General features: G+C 39.7%; 2 protein-coding genes across 3 annotated transcripts in view; one reads left to right on the top strand and one right to left on the bottom strand.

Moving 5' to 3' along the window:
* Nucleotides 1–1,605: 1,605 nt before the first annotated feature.
* Nucleotides 1,606–4,117, bottom strand: LOC131960874 (uncharacterized). The gene is made up of 2 exons (XM_059326147.1): nt 3,790–4,117; nt 1,606–3,292 (listed from the first exon to the last, which is right to left on the bottom strand). The coding sequence occupies exons 1-2, from the start codon at nt 4,115–4,117 to the stop codon at nt 2,232–2,234; spliced, it is 1,389 nt and encodes a 462-aa protein (XP_059182130.1). The 3' UTR covers nt 1,606–2,231.
* A 1,435-nt stretch (nt 4,118–5,552) lies between these two features.
* Nucleotides 5,553–17,553, top strand: part of slc26a5 (solute carrier family 26 member 5) — a 23,705-nt gene continuing 11,704 nt past the window's right edge. Inside the window, exons 1-8 of one of the 2 annotated variants that reach the window (XM_059326136.1) lie at nt 5,553–5,706; nt 7,026–7,327; nt 8,635–8,774; nt 9,132–9,242; nt 14,575–14,756; nt 15,007–15,171; nt 16,727–16,962; nt 17,237–17,384. In XM_059326136.1, coding sequence (XP_059182119.1) covers nt 7,173–7,327; nt 8,635–8,774; nt 9,132–9,242; nt 14,575–14,756; nt 15,007–15,171; nt 16,727–16,962; nt 17,237–17,384 — 1,137 coding nt within the window. In that variant the 5' untranslated portion in view covers nt 5,553–5,706; nt 7,026–7,172. The remainder of the gene's footprint in view (nt 5,707–7,025; nt 7,328–8,634; nt 8,775–9,131; nt 9,243–14,574; nt 14,757–15,006; nt 15,172–16,726; nt 16,963–17,236; nt 17,385–17,553) is intronic. The other variant, XM_059326137.1, reaches the window with a different exon arrangement.

Genomic DNA, 17,553 nt, shown 5'->3' with positions numbered 1-17,553 from the left:
ACATAAATTTGCCTTTCTCTTTTGCATCTCCATAACCTATCAACATTTTGACTTAAATTTGTTCTAGAAATATGGTCAGAACAAGTTAGATGCAATAAAGGACACCCTATTAACGGAATAGAATTGTTAAATTGATTTAAACTTAGCCTAGAAACAAGAATTAAGCTTTTTGAAAAATTTCACATATCTGTTTCCAGTCACAGCCACATTTTGGAGATGTCACTTCTTGTTAAAGTCACACGACCACCAAACCAGGGTGTTGAGTATGTGTCGCTTAGGGATTTAATGAGTTAATATCAAGCATAAAGCTGAATGAGAGATTCTAGAAGATTTAAAGTGTTTGTTACACTGGTGTCACCACGGGTTCTTATGGGTTAAAATATCAGATGACACCATTACTTTAACAAAACAATATAGATGTTGTTAGATTGTTGCAAAGGTGTGTTCCGATCAAATGCGAAGCAGATTTAAAGTGTTTGTTAAACAGGTGTCACCATGGGTTCTTATGGATTAATGTACTTATTTATGCCCATTGTTTTTTGATGTAATTTATTTTTTAGTAGTCTGTCAAAGCATTAACTCAAACATTAAAGAAAATAACAAATGCTGATTATGTGTCAAGTTTATTAACCCTCTCTGACAAAGACATTTGTGTATTACAATACATATCAGTTAAAGTTTTGTATAGCGTTGTAAACATGGAAAAACTCTTTATACACGTAACACTTAATACTTATTCAAGTCTTGTGCAATGCTCCTTTTCACAAAATCTGTACGTCACATATTAGCATTAGACTGTAAGAAACACTATCACCAGGAGCTCATCCATATTTGTTGCTGTTTTATCCCTGTGTAAGCACCTACACTTACAGAAGTTTACATACACTATATAAAAAGACACATATGCTTTTTTTTCTCACTGTCTGACATGAAATCAGATAGTCACTTTTCCTGTTTTAGGTCCGTTAGGATTACCAAAATTATTTCTATTTGCTAAATGCCAGAATAATGAGAGGATTTCTTTAGACAATTTTTTTATTACTTTCTTCAAAGTCAGAAGTTTACATACACTAACATTATGCCTTGAAAAAAATCTGGGAAAGCCCAGATGATGCTGTCATGTCTTTGGAAGCTTCTAATGAGGTTTATTGACAACATTTGAGTTAATTCGAGACACCTGTGGATGTATTTTAAGGCACACCTGAAACACACTGCTTCTTTGTGTAACATCATGGGAAAGTCAAAAGATGTTACACAAAGAAGCAGTGTGTTTCAGGTGTGCCTTAAAATACATCCACAGGTGTGTCCTAATTAACTCAAATGTTGTCAATAAACCTCATTAGAAGCTTCCAAAGACATGACAGCATCATCTGGGCTTTCCCAGATTTTTTTCAAGGCATAATAATGTTAGTGTATGTAAACTTCTGACTTTGAAGAAAGTAATAAAAAATTGTCTAAAAAAATCCTTCTCAATATTCTGGCATTTAGCAAATAGAAATAATTTTGGTAATCCTAAAGGACCTAAAACAGGAAAATTGATGTCTGATTTCATGTCAGACAGTGAGAAAAAAAAGCATATGTGTCTTTTTATATAGTGTATGTAAACTTCTGGTTTCAACTGTACATGCCTTATACGTCCAGGGGGAGTCCAGTAAAAGTCATACTCAGGTGATCATTTTGAAGAAGTTGTTGTACATGTACATGGTGTCATAAGGTGCTGTTAGCTTCATGTCAACAAAGTAGACACAGACAAAAGTTATGGTGGATTTACTTACAGTACTTGAACAACATATGTTGAAATTTTGTATGGATTTATAAAAACGAACAATAGAAACAACATTGTACTTGAACACTAAATATGTTCAAGTTTTGTATAGATATGTAAAAATGAACAATAGAAACAACATTGTACTTGAACACTAAATATGTTCAAGTTTTGTATAGATTTGTAAAAATGAACAATAGAAACAACATTGTACTTGAATACTAAATATGTTCAAGTTTTGTATAGATTTGTAAAAATGAATAGAAAGAACATTGTACTTGAATACTAAATATGTTCAAGTTTTGTATAGATTTGTAAAAATGAACAATAGAAAGAACATTGTACTTGAACACTAAATATGTTCAAGTTTTGTATAGATTTGTAAAAATGAACAATAGAAACAACATTTTAACTGATTGAACATTTTAACTGATTAAACTTATATACATTATAAACATTGAACATCCTATTCCTCATCTTCTTGTATAATGTCCCCACGAAGATTACATAGACCTGCACAGACTCTAAGAATTTTATCAAATTTCGGGGCGAGGTTAATGGGCACTGTTTGAGAGACTATTCTGTAGTTCTTCAGGCGGCGAATAACCCTCTCAACGTGCACACGGACGTTGGCTATGCGCCTCGTGTTGGTGGTGTCTTCTTCAGACAAAGGAAGGCCTCTTCTGGTGAAAGCTGGCAGGACGAGCTTGACTTTACGTTCAAACAGAAGATCTTGGATAACAAATCCTCTGTCAGCCATCACCTCATCACCTGGACGCAGATACTCCAGAAACCCTGAGTTGGCTGTGATGAACTTGTCACTGCATCTCCCACCATATGCTGGCGAGATGAACATTATTAATCCACATGGTGCAATAGCTATGAGGAACTTTATGGTATTTTGCCCATAGTAATGACTGTAAGACTCGCCTCTTGAGTCAAGATTGTGAGCCTTCTGAAGAGGGGTCTCAGAACAGTCGATGATGCATGTTGTTGATGGATAATGTTCCTTGAAGCACTGTGGCATTGTTGCCTGGATCGTCTCCCTGGGCAGCCATGGAACACAGCACCTCATCTTCTCCTCCATGAGGTCCAGCCACTGAGAGATTACCCTACTGACCACAGACTGAGACACTCTGAACCTCTCTGCGAGGTCGTCCTGCAATAGGTTCAGTCGGAGCTTCATCAGGGTCATCAACAGCTTATCCTTGGGGTGTAGCTGAGAGATGCTGCATCCTGCTGTCAGCTCGTCGGCCAAAGCCTGAAATGCATCCAGTGACAACCCAGTGTACAGTAAACACAGCCGATCATTCCGGAGAAGTTCGGTGTGTACCTGATGTTGTTCGGGACACTGTGTTGCCTGGTCATGGAGGTGAGGACAATGGAGTGGGTCAGCAGCATAGTTGTGATGTTCCATGATCCACTGTGTAGAAGCATCACGGTGTGGCATCCCATCAGTCATCTCATCACTCATGACATCAGTCATCGCATCCGTCTCGTGGCTTGCAAAGCTGGTTGAGGGTGTTTCTGTAGAAATAACACAGCACCAGTAAATAATCAACTCTAAGGTTAATCAATTTGCTGACTTTCAACATAGCCAGTCCTGGAAATTATAAAGCCTCGACCTAATTCTATGTTGTAATGCTGTTCATGTATTGAGGTCAAATCAAGGCATAGTTACGGGTGTAGCCTATGATATCTGCACATCTGAATAAGTGAGAATTTTATACTGAATATTTTCCCCATGGCAGCATCCCAAAGGCTTCAAACAAGCAATAAACGAGAAATTTTCAGTCTGCCCACAGCAATGCTCTGTACAATTTCGTAGGCTACTATTCTCAGTGTGTCTGGACTAACTGTGAGGAAACGTTACTCGGAACTTGCATCAATAAATCTCGTAGCAATCATTAACGTCAGACAACTGCTAACAGACGATAGCATTTGCTGATTATACTCATTAGACGCTAGCAGCTAGCTGGCTAACGACTAGCGATATTGTTAGCGCTGGCAAAATGTCATCTTACCTTGGAGCCTCACAAGCATCCGACGAGCCTTTTTCGCCGGAGGAACATATCCCAACCACTTCTCGGGGTATGGGTGTTGGGCTGATGGTCTGCCATCCACAAAATGAAAGGAACAAATGTAGGGTTTTTTCGGAGGCTTCTTCAGATTTAGCGCCTTCAGCCACATACGCCGGGCCTCATCAGTGGATGGTGGAGGATAAAGGTTAAATGTTGCCCCACAACATTCAGCCCTGGTTTTCCCGTGTTCAAAACACATTTGTTGCAGGGACGCCCGTCTTTTTCTCCAATTATTGTGACAGCCCCGCACGGAACAAATAATGCTGGTCATCTTAAGCTGTTAGCCACCGTAATGTGAATACACAGCGTTGCTCAACCGGAAGTTCGAACACAAAACGGAAACAAAATGGCGCCCCCTTGTTGACGCGCAGAATAGGGTGAATAAAAGCCCGCGAAGCAGTGTTGCCAACTAAACGACTTTGTTGCTATATTAAGTGACTTTTCAGACCCCCTTAGCAACTATTTTTCAAGAAAGCGACTGGAGACAAATCCAGCATTTTCTGGTGTTATTGGAGACTCCTTCTTACTCTTCTTAACAAGCTATGGGGTCGTCGGCTCTTCTTAATGAGCCGCGGGGGCCGGCAGTTAAATAAAAAATATTAGCTGTTAAATAAAATATTGCACGGTTATTGCACAAGTAAAGGAAGAAGATGAGTTTCCAGCTTATTATTGTCCATATTATCATATATAATAATGTATTCATGCAACAGGGAAGGCTCTGAAACATCCTCAACACATTTTGTGAAATAATATCAAGAATAACTACAATTTTAAAAAACTTAAACTTATGCATATATTTGTTTATCATGTGCATCTCTGCCACTCAGCACAAATGTATAACCTAATTTTACATTAACCCATACACCATTAAAGCTAACATCTGCTAAATTTAATTTTAAAATGATAAATGAATGATCGCTAAGTTATTTTCTATCAAAAATGTTTTTTTTGCCATCTCCTCATGACGCCGGCAACCTATGGTAAAATCGCCTACATCCTCAGTTGATCAGATCAGGTGATTTTACCCCTTTACGATAATGGCCTATGTCAAGTGTGTGACTTAATCGGATTTATAATGCCTAAGTCAAAATATAATGTGACTTAGGCAATTTTTTGAACATGCCTTTGTGACTTAAGCAAGATATGGTAACACTTTTTTGAAGGTGTCTACATAAGAGTGGCATGACTGTGTCATAAACATGACATGGGATGTGTCATGAACATTAATGACACTTTTAAGTAACAAATGCTCATGATACTTGTCATGTCATGTTTCTGATAGGCTTGTGTGACTCTTATGTAAACACCTTCAAAATAAAGTGTTACCATATCTTACTTAAGTCACAAAGGTATGTTCAAAAAAATTGCCTAAGTCATTTATTTCTCTTAAGTTACATAATTTACACACAGTGTTATTACGATGCCAATAGCCATCCTTTGTTACATCCTTTTTGAGTGAAATGATCAATAAATATCATATGTTACACTTTTGGTGAAGTTTTTTGTGTTTCTTGCAAAACTTGAAAAAAATGAGTTAGGCGATTATTTTAACAGGGTGACGATTTGATAAACTGAATTTATTTAGGAACAAAGCATTGATAATCCGGCAAGGCATGCACAGGACTACAAACAGACTTGGAGGAGAGCGCATGCGTGAGGATCTTTGCAGACCGGAAGGTGAAAAGGAATTTCACAATAGAGTAAGTAATCCTTCCAGCATAGACTATCTGTGCTTCATAAATGGTTACCACCGCTGTCGGCCGTTTGAAGGCCGTTTCCCTTGTTAAACTTCAACTCGAAGGGTGACTTTATCTCTTAATTATTCTCCTTCAGCCGGCAGCATCCTCACAGGCGCTGGAGGTACAGTAAAAGTCCTCTCTTTACTACCATCTTTATGTTAGCTTAAACGGTGAACTGTGGAGAGCCAGCACAAATAAAAAAACCTCTACTGTTACAGCAAGGAAGTATAGTTGAAACCTGGTTAATATGTTGTAACCCGAGCACTGCTTTTAATTAAAAAAAAAAGAAAAGTTTTTTATTACCATTTCAAATGTTTTAAGTCACTATTTGTCCTTTGGCAATGTCGTGTAAGATAGCTAAGGAAAGGGAAAGGAGACGCGAAGAAGCTCTCAGCTGAGACTTGATTGAATCAGTCAGGTATACCTGGTTCAGGGGTAGGCAACCTGCGGCTCCGGAGCCACGTGTGGCTCTTCAGGTCATCTACAGCGGCTCCCTATTTTTATTTTTTTTATTTTAAATTTCGTACATTTGTGACTTTCATAATTGGCCCTAATTGGCAACATTTAGGTGATTAGGTGATGACAAAAAACAACAACGAAACAATAGGGTGTTTTTTTTACATTATAATTTTAAATTATTATTGATGTATGCCCAAATCAATTTGTATTCTTCAATTATAAAAATGTGGTTCATAAACAGCAGTAAAACATTTTAAAAAACATTTTAATCAACTTAAATGTGCATCCTAGCTTTTGAAAGTCTGTGGCCTGACGCCTTTACCTCTAAATTTAGCCAATTTCAAGTCTAGTTTTGAGTTTCCGCCACCAGGCTAGCTTTCCTGAGATATTACTCAGGAGTCTTGCCTCTTATCTGCACTTCTGTCCTCACTGCATTTTGACAAAACCATCTTAATAACTGCTCATTGTGACCTATTAGTAATGTTGGTAGGCTAAGAAGGCTTCAATTAAGGCTGTTTCTTCGTTGTAAGGCAAAAAAAAAATTGTGGCTCCATTCTGACATTTTCTTTTGCCAACAATGGCTCCTAAGTGAGCTAATACATTATACAATACAACAACAGTTAAGTTCAGAAAATAACATCACTTTACTTTAATGCAGCCTTGGAAACTAGACCTTTTGTCTGACTTTGACTCTTGCAGTGGAGTCCAGCTGACAAACTGTACTCTTTCACATACGCAGCACAAAACAAATAAGATATAAGGCTACCCTCTTATCCAAATATTTGCTTAAAATTTGATAAAAAATTTACGCAAAGTTTGTAGCCTTGTAAATCCGACTGACGTTGCTGTTATCAGCACAAGAATGTACAAACATTCAGGCCTGGTTGGTTATCATGATTTCCTCTTTTGTGATCAGTAAGCATAAGTGAACAAACCTGTTAGTCTAGTAATAACTTCTGTCTTCTTTCTCTCTCTGAGCAGAAAGAGGAAGAGCAGACAGACGGATTAAAGTTGGAGCGGTTAAAGGAATGAAGATACCTGCCATGACGGAGCGGATAAAGTGGAAGAGATAAATAACACTGGGGAGACACACACGGACACAGAACAAGCAGCCCTTCTGCCTCCGTTATGGAGCAAGAAGCTGCAGCTCGGGAGGATGCAGACTCACAGCTGATGTACAGGATTGAGCGCCCAGTCTATGATGAAGACTTCATCCGGTCGCAACTTCTCAACCCCAAAGAAAACTCTAGCACCCTTCGACAGAGGCTGGCATACAAATGCAGGTAAGTTTATACTAAGAGATTTACTTCTGTATTTGTCCTGCTGATGTGCAAATCAGTGTTAGTAAGTAAGTATATACTTCCTATTTAAATATATTAAGTATATTTTTTTAATAGAATTGGATAGCAAAGAAAGTAAAAACATACGATTTTAAAAGCAATGTAGATGAAGAAAATATAGGCTTGATTAATTGATTAGTCCATTAACCAACAATTTTGGTAACAGATGAATAATTTCAGTCATTTATTAAGCAAACATGCCAACCATTGTTTAGGTCCAGCTTCCAAAATGTTAATTTTTTTCTTTGATTAATGTCAAAGGAAATCTGCTGGCTGATGGTCAGACAAAACTAGTTAGTGAAAGACAGTTGGAGAACAATTATTAAAGAACATTTGATAGGCTAAGCAGGGCAGAGCTGTAACTTAATATGATAATGTATCATGTTTCAATGGAGTTGTATCGCGATGAAATTATATATCGAGATATCTTGATACACAACAACGTCGTCTAAATTCATAATGAGTATGAGGGGTGGGCCATATGATGATATAGATCGTTAAAGCTATACAAAATATATAAAATATTGTGGGTTTTTTTTTGTTTTTGTTTCAGTCGCAATATCGAAAAACCAAGAGTCGAATTGTGTTACGCCAATATTTACTTAATTTCGACGAAGCTTAGTGTTCTGATCCTTGCATGTGGGAGAAAAGCTGGAGCGGACCATACAGGAGCGGTTTTGCTAAAATGGAACAGCATACAAAAAAAGGGTTTACCATGTGGTTATTAGATATAGACGTTTTATTCATTGAATAACCGGAAAACATGGTATATTGTTATATATATTATTGAGATATGAAATTACCTATGTTGCGATAGAAGATTAAGGGCTATGTGATTAAGCAAATAATCATTAAAAAAAAGACCTATTCATTAATTAATAATAAAAATATACAGCCATAAAGCATACATAGTTTATAAGTGCAGCAATTTAATATAGTTCTGCCGTGTAATCCAAGTATCTGGAATACACTTGAATGATTTTTTTTGGGAGTAATTCATTTTTTAGTTTTAGTTGAATTGACTCTTGATGTCTGTGCACCATCATTGCAGCTGGGGAATGACTGTAGCGCTGTGTGCGTTTCTCTGTCGATTTAGCATTTTGATATGTCCACAGTATTTATGCAGCACCTAGACCTGCTTTATTATTTTTTTAAAAGACACTGTATAATCTCACTTTGTACAATACAAGATTTATTCATGTATTTTTAATTACAAGCTGATAAGTTAATCCATTTGTTTCCTTTAAAAGGTGTTCTTCCGAGAAGGCCAAGGCAACGGCTTTGAGCTTTCTGCCTATTCTATCATGGCTGCCAGCCTATCCAGTCAAGGAGTACCTGTTTTCGGACGTGGTCTCCGGTCTCAGCACAGGAGTTGTGCAGCTCCCTCAAGGTCAGTGCCCTGCAGTAAAGTAATATTTGACAGGGAGCAGTATAGCCATTCTTGATGATACTAAGTCACAGTATTACTCATCTGTGTGTTGAAAGCCAAAAGAAAATGAACTAAATGTTATGTATTTCAAGGCAAGTACAGAGGAACAAGCTTTTTGTGGCTTTATTGGCCGGGCTAGTCATCTGGAACAACAAGGGTTAAGTGTGTGAAGGGCCAGCTGCCAACTCCTGAGGGGCTGCTTTCAGCTTCATGCTGTCTTTGTTTTGGTATCTCTGCAGCTCTGAGGTTGTGCTGCAATCACTTGGCTTCTGGGACTGTTCACTCTGTTTACACCTCTTCCTCTCTTCTGCTCCACAGGTCTAGCCTATGCTATGCTGGCTGCTGTGCCCCCAGTGTATGGTCTGTACTCGTCATTCTACCCGGTCCTGCTCTACACCTTCTTTGGCACGTCCAGACACATATCCGTAGGTGAGTCTGGTGGACTCGGTGCGATTCAGTGGTAAATTTGCAACATTGTTGCATTTTTCTTTGGTTTGGTTCGCCTTCACACTGCTTCATCAAACGCACCAAGCATTGTAAACAGATGTCACACTGTTGACGCTTTCCTTCGTCTATTGGACAGAATATGTGAGGGAAAGAGCTGCCAATATTTTGAAGCAAATCACAGACTTTAATTTAGTGTTGGCACTTTTTTCATTTTTATGCAGCACTGATCTGCTGTGCATTTGAATCCATTAGCCAACATTCTGTCGCTAAATAATTTGTAGACTTACAATACAAGCCACTGTGCTCTGTGATCGTCTGACCATATTTCAATAAGGGCCTTCATTAGAGTCTGTCCACGAGAGCCAGCCTGCTATACTACCTTGCCTGATGTTGGTTCTCAAATATCTGCCCAAATTCAGCCCAGAATGCGCTGTATTTTGGTTCACTTCCTCCCTTTGGTTTGGACTGCATTCTCACCTGCAGCAAACTGAACTCTGGTGCACCTGGAAGTGAACCAAGACCTCCAAATTTTTCAGTGGACTGGAGTTCGGTTCTTTGGACTGTCTGACAAAACGCATCAGAGTTAATTTCAAGGGGACCAAACAGCCCCATTAAAGGCTCTTGAGGCTTTGTTTTTGGGTCATAGATCCCCTGCTGGTGCCTCCTGCTAGAGTTGGTGCTAATGTCAACATTCAAGAATTAATATGGCATCAAAGAGACACCTGACAGATTTCTAACTTTATATTTCTGTTTGTATTACTACGTGATCACATTATATATCAAATGTGTCAAAAGGTTTTGTTAATGCATTTAGCAAATGAGTGTTCCCTAAGCTGGCTGCCTTTATTCCTCTTGATATGTCTGTCTGTTAACTGTGTGTGTTGTTCTCGTACGGCAAACCAGTTTACCATGATAACCGTGGCAGATTGAACACTTTTTGGAATTTTTAATAATCCTCTTCAGTAAAAAATGTCATAGATCCTTGTTTTTGGGACTGAGTTAGACAAAAGCAGTTTCTTATTTTTAGCCAGGGACGGTTGATTTTGTTGGCTGAAATGACAACTGTTGCTGGCAGATCTTATCAGTTGTTGCTAGTCAGCGTATTTAGCTATGGATAGCTCCTAGAGTTGGTTGAAAACAGTATCTTTCTATTGTTCCCAGCTGAAGTTTTAAATAAGAATCTTTTAAACGGGCCTTTGGATTATTTACTGATTTTATTTCTTTCAGAGGCTGTAGCGAACTCAGTTTTACTGGTGCAAACCATGTCAAGATATCTTGTGGGTAAAGGGGTGAAATAAGCTCCAAAGTTCGGCTATTTTTAGTCAGGGAAAACCTGGCATTTCAAGTGGCCGTCTGACCTCTGTCTTCAAGATGTCTTACTGGTCTTAAATCTCCTCTCTACTTGCATGCCCACCAATCCCAATCAGTTTAAGGCAAAAACTATGCAGTTTTTTTTTTAATTCAGTAAATCTGTTATTTTTTGACTATGGTATTTTAATATTTCTGCATACTGGGGTCCCTAAAAAGTCTGTGAATTGTATAAATCGGGTATGGTTGGAAAGCTGAGACTCTTGTGGAGCCCAGTTGTATTCATGTGTGATGATGTTAGTCCCCATAGTATCATTTCATTTCAGTGAGACCATTTCTTGAAACTTGACCTCACTGTTTAAAATGAGCTGCTGTAACCTCAAGAGCATTCAGAAAATTCCTAGGTATAGTGACAGTAAGAGAGTTTCTCAGCAGTTTAAACGCCATAAATTGCTGAAAAATGCAATTCTTGCAGAAATCTAAAAAAGAAATCAAAGGTTTTCTAAACTAAATCACAGGATGGATATTTATATGGTGTTCTTCAAGATCTTGGTGTCTTAAGGTTGTATTTTGGAGGAATCTATTTGAGGACAATTTAATCAATTCTCAAGTGCCCAGAAAGTGTTTGTGTAACAAATGGCATCAATCCAAAGATTGCTGCAACAACTTATGAGACATAATTGAGCATGGGGATGGGTCATATAATCCCATCATAATGTTGTAAGCCCTTATACACTTCCACAATTGAAATTAACTCATTAATGGGAAAATAAATAAATTCTTATTACAGATTTATGACAGGGAAACACAAGTGCTGAGTTGCGTTTTCAATTTACCTTCAGGTTCCAGCTTTCAGATGAAGATGAATGTTGAACTGCTGTATTCCCCTAAAACTACATTGTCCCCCAACTAAAAAGACAGTAACATGGGGGAGTGGAGTGGAAGAGGTTAGTTACAATCCCAGGGTTTTCCCTACCGCTATAAGGCTTAGACTCAACGCCCAAGCAGTTTTGGGCATCACCTAAGCCAAATGAAAGTGAAATTAATCTGGAGTTACTTACCCAGATCTATTAATTGTTATTGGGACCCAGTGGACTTCTTTAGCAAGGTTTTATCTTTAAAATTTTTGGCGTTTTTTTGTTTATCAGCTCTAGCTTTTTGTCACAGATGTGATGATGATAATAATAATAATGATCCAAAATTATGTTAAATTGCATATCTATAACGGGGGGAAAAATGGAGGTTTCTTGCGTAAGGATGACCCACAAATGCCCCCTCCGATTATGAGTACCTAAATCTTCCATAAACTTAGGGAAAACATAGTGACCATCAATTTTGGGATGATCCAACATTTGGCGACTCTCCAGCTGCAATACTTCCAGGAAAGAGGCTCCTGTCAATGTCCCACCCCATGTTTTTCAGATTGTAATCCATCTCTGTTCCACCTAAACAGAGTGTACAGCACTGCTCTGGAAATCAATTAACTCTCTGTCACAAGTTAATCCAAAATATGAGATAAAAATCTTTGGCATGTGGAGGAAATGTTTTCACTCAGATGTGATAACCGTGTCCTCAGCTGATGTGAGCAGCAGGATTGTGAAATTTCAGTAGCCCCACCCCACCCCTGACATGTCACCCATCAGACTTCTTTCTTTCCTAGAACTGGCTCCAGGTCATCTCAAATGTCAGCTCTCGCCTGTGAGTCCATCTGCCAAATTGGCACAATAAACTAAACCTGCTCAACCTTTTGCAACAAAAGATTTGATCTAAAGCGAACAACAGGAAGCAGCAGGCATCACTGTAAAATGCTCTCTGCTGTGGAAATGAGATACATTTTAGGGAACTTGCTACTGAGTTGCTGTGGAAATGACGATCCCTTAACTTTTGGCAGAGTGTGAGATGGAATAACTGGGCTGCTGTTCAAATGTCAGACAAGATGGCCTTTTCACTCACAGCATGAACACTTACTTGAAGTGCCTGACCCACAGTTACACTGGACATCACGATGCTGTACAGCACCAAGCCTGGACATAGGTGGCGCTATTGTAAAAAAAAAACCCACAACAATAATGTTCTAACATATAGATGCTTGGTTGTTGTGTTTAGTTTGTGTGTTTTTGTGTTGCCCTTCGACATTATCCTGCAGTGAAGCCTAACACTGATAAGAGCCTGACTCAATCAGGACCCGGTTGTTGGCTTAATATGCCAATGCGAAGCCACGCTTGATTGATATTCAAGCATAAACATAGATCCCCACAATCTTGCTGCAGATCTATTATATGGTTACAACTTTTGATAGAGCCAGACCAATATTGGAGTCTTGCATCTGATGATGATTTTACAGGAGAAAAATTCAACAGTTAATACACCTGGAAAAGACAGTGGCCCTTATTTTTCAAACAAGCATGCGTCAGAAAGTCAGCGTAAAGTGGCCGTGCAATCACTACGCAAGCCTCGGCATTTATTAATTTGGACGTGACCAGAGGGTACGATCAGATCTGACATCTGCTCTCAGCTTGTGTACGCAAATTTTAGTCAGTGTGAAGCCCACACGTCTGAGTCTGAGAATTGATCTGAGACTATTGTATCGATGCCTGGAGCTGATAAAACTCTGCCGTGTTTAGTTTTTTCATGGTGACAGACCAAAGCATGTTTAGGCTACATCATTCATCATTTAAACATTATTAAAAATAAATACACCCTGCGACCGTAAAATTCTTTAAACAGAATACTAACCGAGGCTATTAAATGTTGTAGTCTTCTGCTATTAAATGTTCACCGTTATCCGTTACCGCTCAGTCACCGGAGCTTCAGTGTGAATAGAAACATTTCCAATCATCGCTGCCACACGCTCCTCTGTCTGGGACAGAACTCTTACTAAATGTAAAGAAGTGAACAATATCTATCCATAATAATAATAATAACAATAAATATATTTGCATATTATATAGGCTATCAGGCTTTATATATATCACAGTGTATAAATGAAATATTCCAACCCCACTGGGAGTTTGTTTGTCCACTGCTGACAGCACCACTGATTTCCTTTTGATGAAACTTTTTTTATGCTGCCAAACAAAACCAGTTTGTTGTGTTGCAGCTGTTGGACGCCAGCGTTTCGCTTTCTACTAATGAGAAATTCCTCTTTTTTTGGAATTTAAACTTACTTTAAAGCATTGTTTACCTCCTGGCTGCAACCAAAAAGCAGTCGAAACTTCCAACCTCCGTCGCTGCGTATTTCTGTGAAATGTCTATTTTGCTCCTCTGTGTTGCTATTTTTAACGGTGCACTTTGCTAATAAAGGTGAGTTACACAAAAGAAAAGGGGGAAAAAATCCTCTTTTTGGTCGTATTGTGTCCTTCAGGTGGCGTAATCTTAAGGGCAGGACATTCAAATGATTGTTTTCAGCTGCCACACTTATCAACGTCCGATCATTGTTACGATGTGATTAGAGAGATACGAACGTTTGATGAATCACACGTGAACCCTGTCATAACACGATGTATAAGATCAGATCTGCGCTGGTTTCTACGCTCGTTTGATGAGGGCCATTGTCTGGATGTTAGCATGTTGCTCCAAATCCTGTATGTACGTTATATCGACAACTTTCGACAACACAATATCCTGGCAAACATGGTGCCTATAGATTATTGTTTCATATAATACTAGTATCTCCACTACGGCCTCTGGGAAAAAAACAAAATTGGGAAAATACTAACGTGGGAACGCTAAATATTGATACTTGGAGGCCATGAATCAATAATATATTGCCACGCAAAATATCGAGATACTATGATGCATCAATCATTTTTTTCCCTCACCTCTAATATAAATATATAAAATCCATAAAGTCAAGGTATTTAAGGTTTTAATTAAGTATGAATAGAAAAGAATTAGCAAATTATTGCATTCTGTTGTACATAGATTTTATGGTGCGTCCAAACTTCGATTTGGGGTTGCACATAATCCCTTTTGACAGGTGACTGTTTGTTTGTGTGATCTGCAGGCACCTTTGCCGTGATAAGTCTGATGATCGGGGGTGTTGCAGTGAGGGAGGCCCCAGACTCCATGTTTTACGTCCCGCATGGCAATGGATCCAACACGTCTCTAATCCTGGACGTGGAGGCTCGTGATGCCAGGAGGGTGCAGGTGGCAGTTGTTCTTACAACCCTGGTGGGAATCATCCAGGTCAGCCTCCAAAACAACCACCACACTCTGTGTCTTCAAGCCCAACAGAGGGTTCTTTGGTTCCAACCTCCCAGTAAAATGATACAGCTTACTGAAATCTTCTCACGCTCGAAAATCACTGTTTACCCAAAGCTGCAGGACGTCTAAATCACTGTTGACATATCAACACCTTGACTTAATGTTTTTATTTGAAACAAAACTGTGTGGCTTGTTCTCATCCCCTTACCCCTTTATTTTTCCTTTCTTTCAGTTTGTTCTAGGTCTTCTCAGGTTTGGTTTTGTGGCTATCTACCTCACAGAGCCCCTGGTGCGAGGCTTCACTACAGCAGCAGCAGTGCACGTCGTCGTCTCCCAGCTCAAGTACCTGCTGGGGGTGAAAACTCAGCGCTTCGCTGGCCCCCTCTCTGTTATTTATGTGAGTTTCTATAACTTCTGAGTGGTGGAAAGAATGCAAAAAGGGCCTCCTTGTCCCCTTTCACACATTCACTGCAACCCTGAATGGACTTTACGTTAAGTCTGTGTAATGTCTGACGCCTGTGAAAATGTATGACTAGAGAGACTAGGTGACTTGAGGACCTTATGTCACTAAGGCCAAACACTGAATTCGTCAGACTAATTCAAGGACTGGCATGAGACTATCAAATCAAATCAAACTTTATTTATAAAGCACTTTTCATACAATGAATGCAACACAAAGTGTTGTACTGAATATAAAAACAGAGATGCAACACTTAACCCCCCCCCCCCACATACACACACACAGACCCACGCATCCACTGCACACCCACACCCACACTCGCTCACACGCACACACATACGCACATACACAGGGCAGAGCTTCCCCAATCCACCCAGCCCGAGGGGCCTCCAGGACGACCCCCCCTAGCCGGCAGACCAGACACACCTCCCAGTGTGGAGGCCCCCATGAGGAAGCACTGGAGCTAAAATGCAGATGAATAAATAAAGACTCAGCTAAAAAGAAATGAATAAATATCTAAATAAAAAAGTTTTAAAAAATTAAATTAAATTTAGACTCAGCTAAGACACAATAAAATAAAGATAAATAGATTAAAAGATAAATAACTGAGTAACTAAATAAATAAATAAATAGATGAAAAGACTGGGTAAACGAAGTCAGTTAAAAGCCAAACTATAAAGGTGGGTCTTGAGCCTCCTTTTAACAACATCAACAGTCTCTGCGGTCCTGATGTCTTCTGGCAGGCTGTTCCAAAGCCTCGGACCTTAATGGCTGAATGCAGCCTCCCCGTGGGTTTTGGTCCGAACCCTTGGAACAATCAAAAGGCCGGTGCCAGAGGACCTCAGGATCCGTAGGGTTGATATGGTATAAGCAGGTCCGATAAATAAGATGGCCCAAGACCGTTAAGACACTTAAAAACTAATAAAAGCACCTTAAAGTTGACCCTGGAACACACGGGGAGCCAATGCAGCGATTCTAAAACTGGTGTAATGTGCTCCCGCCGTCTGATCCTCTTCGGCACACATGCAGCTGAGTTTTGGAGTAATTGTAAGTTATAGATGTTGTTTTTGGGAAGACCAGAGAGCAGGGCGTTACAACAGTCTAACCTGCAGGAGATAAAAGCATGCATCAGCACCTCCGTGTTGGCCTGAGTGAGAAATGGGCGGACTAGGGTGTTTATGACAGTTGTTTCTGCAGCGTACCTTTTCCATCACGTCCTTCCTCCTGCAGGTGCCACCCCTCGCCGAACATAATGAATATTTCAAGGAAGTACAAGGATAATGCACTTGTCGTAGACGATCTCCTGATGTGTGCTACATGCGTTAAAGGGCAGCTCTGGATAATGTCTGGACCTGATTCTCTGGACATTGTTTGGACCTGACTTGACAAAACCGCTCATGATTAGTGATAGTTTGATATGATAGTTTGTTTTTGTTGCATGTTTGGTAATTGCAAAAAATAGATGACATATATGCTCTCGCTCTTGTCTTAGAGCATCAAGGCGGTACTCAGCGACATCACAAGCACCAATGTCGCCACTCTCATCCTGGGCCTCGTGTGCCTCGTCTTCCTGTACGGGGTCAAAGACCTCAACGAGCGTTTCAAGAAGAAGCTGCCCATTCCCATTCCTGGAGAGATTATCGTGGTCATTGTGTCAACAAGCGTTTCTTTTGGACTGTCCTTATCTGACGACTACAAAGTGGACGTGGTTGGGAAGATCCCAACGGGGTATGCTGTTACATTCTCATTTTGTTGTCACGCAATTTAGAGAAGTATGGATTTCAGTAATGGAAAGTCATGGGATTTTTATAACTTGGCTATGTTAATTAACCACAGAACTTGGGTGTCATATCTAAATCATATTGATTTGGTATTTCTGGGCTCTTGTTCACAAGAACAAGCAGTAAAAGGAACCATCCCACCACCCAAAACATATTTCCACACTGGGATCGATGCACTACAAGTGTTATCCTATGTCTTAACTTTGCTCAACTGTTCCCAGGCTTCTCCCTCCTGCTGCCCCAGAGTTCTCTCTGTTACCCAATTTGGTCACAGACTCCTTCGCTGTCGCAATTGTAGGATTCTCAATGGGAATCTCACTCGCCAAGATCTTTGCCCTGAAGCACGGCTACAGCGTGGACGGGAACCAGGTGAGTGCTGACATCTGAGGAGCTACACATCCTGGTACAAAGAACTCCGTCCTGGGCCGAGGACGCTAACCTGACTTTCCGTATGCTAACATGCACTCAAGTGATTGGGGTTACAGTCGGCCATATTATATGAGCTGAATCATTTAAAAGACGAACCTGGTTTCTTTTC

Source organism: Centropristis striata, chromosome 22 (assembly GCF_030273125.1).
Source record: "Centropristis striata isolate RG_2023a ecotype Rhode Island chromosome 22, C.striata_1.0, whole genome shotgun sequence".
NCBI lineage: Eukaryota > Metazoa > Chordata > Actinopteri > Perciformes > Serranidae > Centropristis > Centropristis striata.
The sequence above is the reverse complement of the archived record's forward strand: the minus strand, read 5'-3'. Positions and strand labels throughout refer to the sequence as shown.

Coding starts and splice junctions, on each gene's coding strand:
- LOC131960874 (XM_059326147.1), bottom strand. CDS start 4,117: ATGACCAGCATTATTTGTTCCGTGCGGGGCTGTCACAATAATTGGAGA. Junction 3,293..3,789: donor GATGCTTGTGAGGCTCCAAG/GTAAGATGACAT, acceptor TTATTTCTACAG/AAACACCCTCAACCAGCTTT.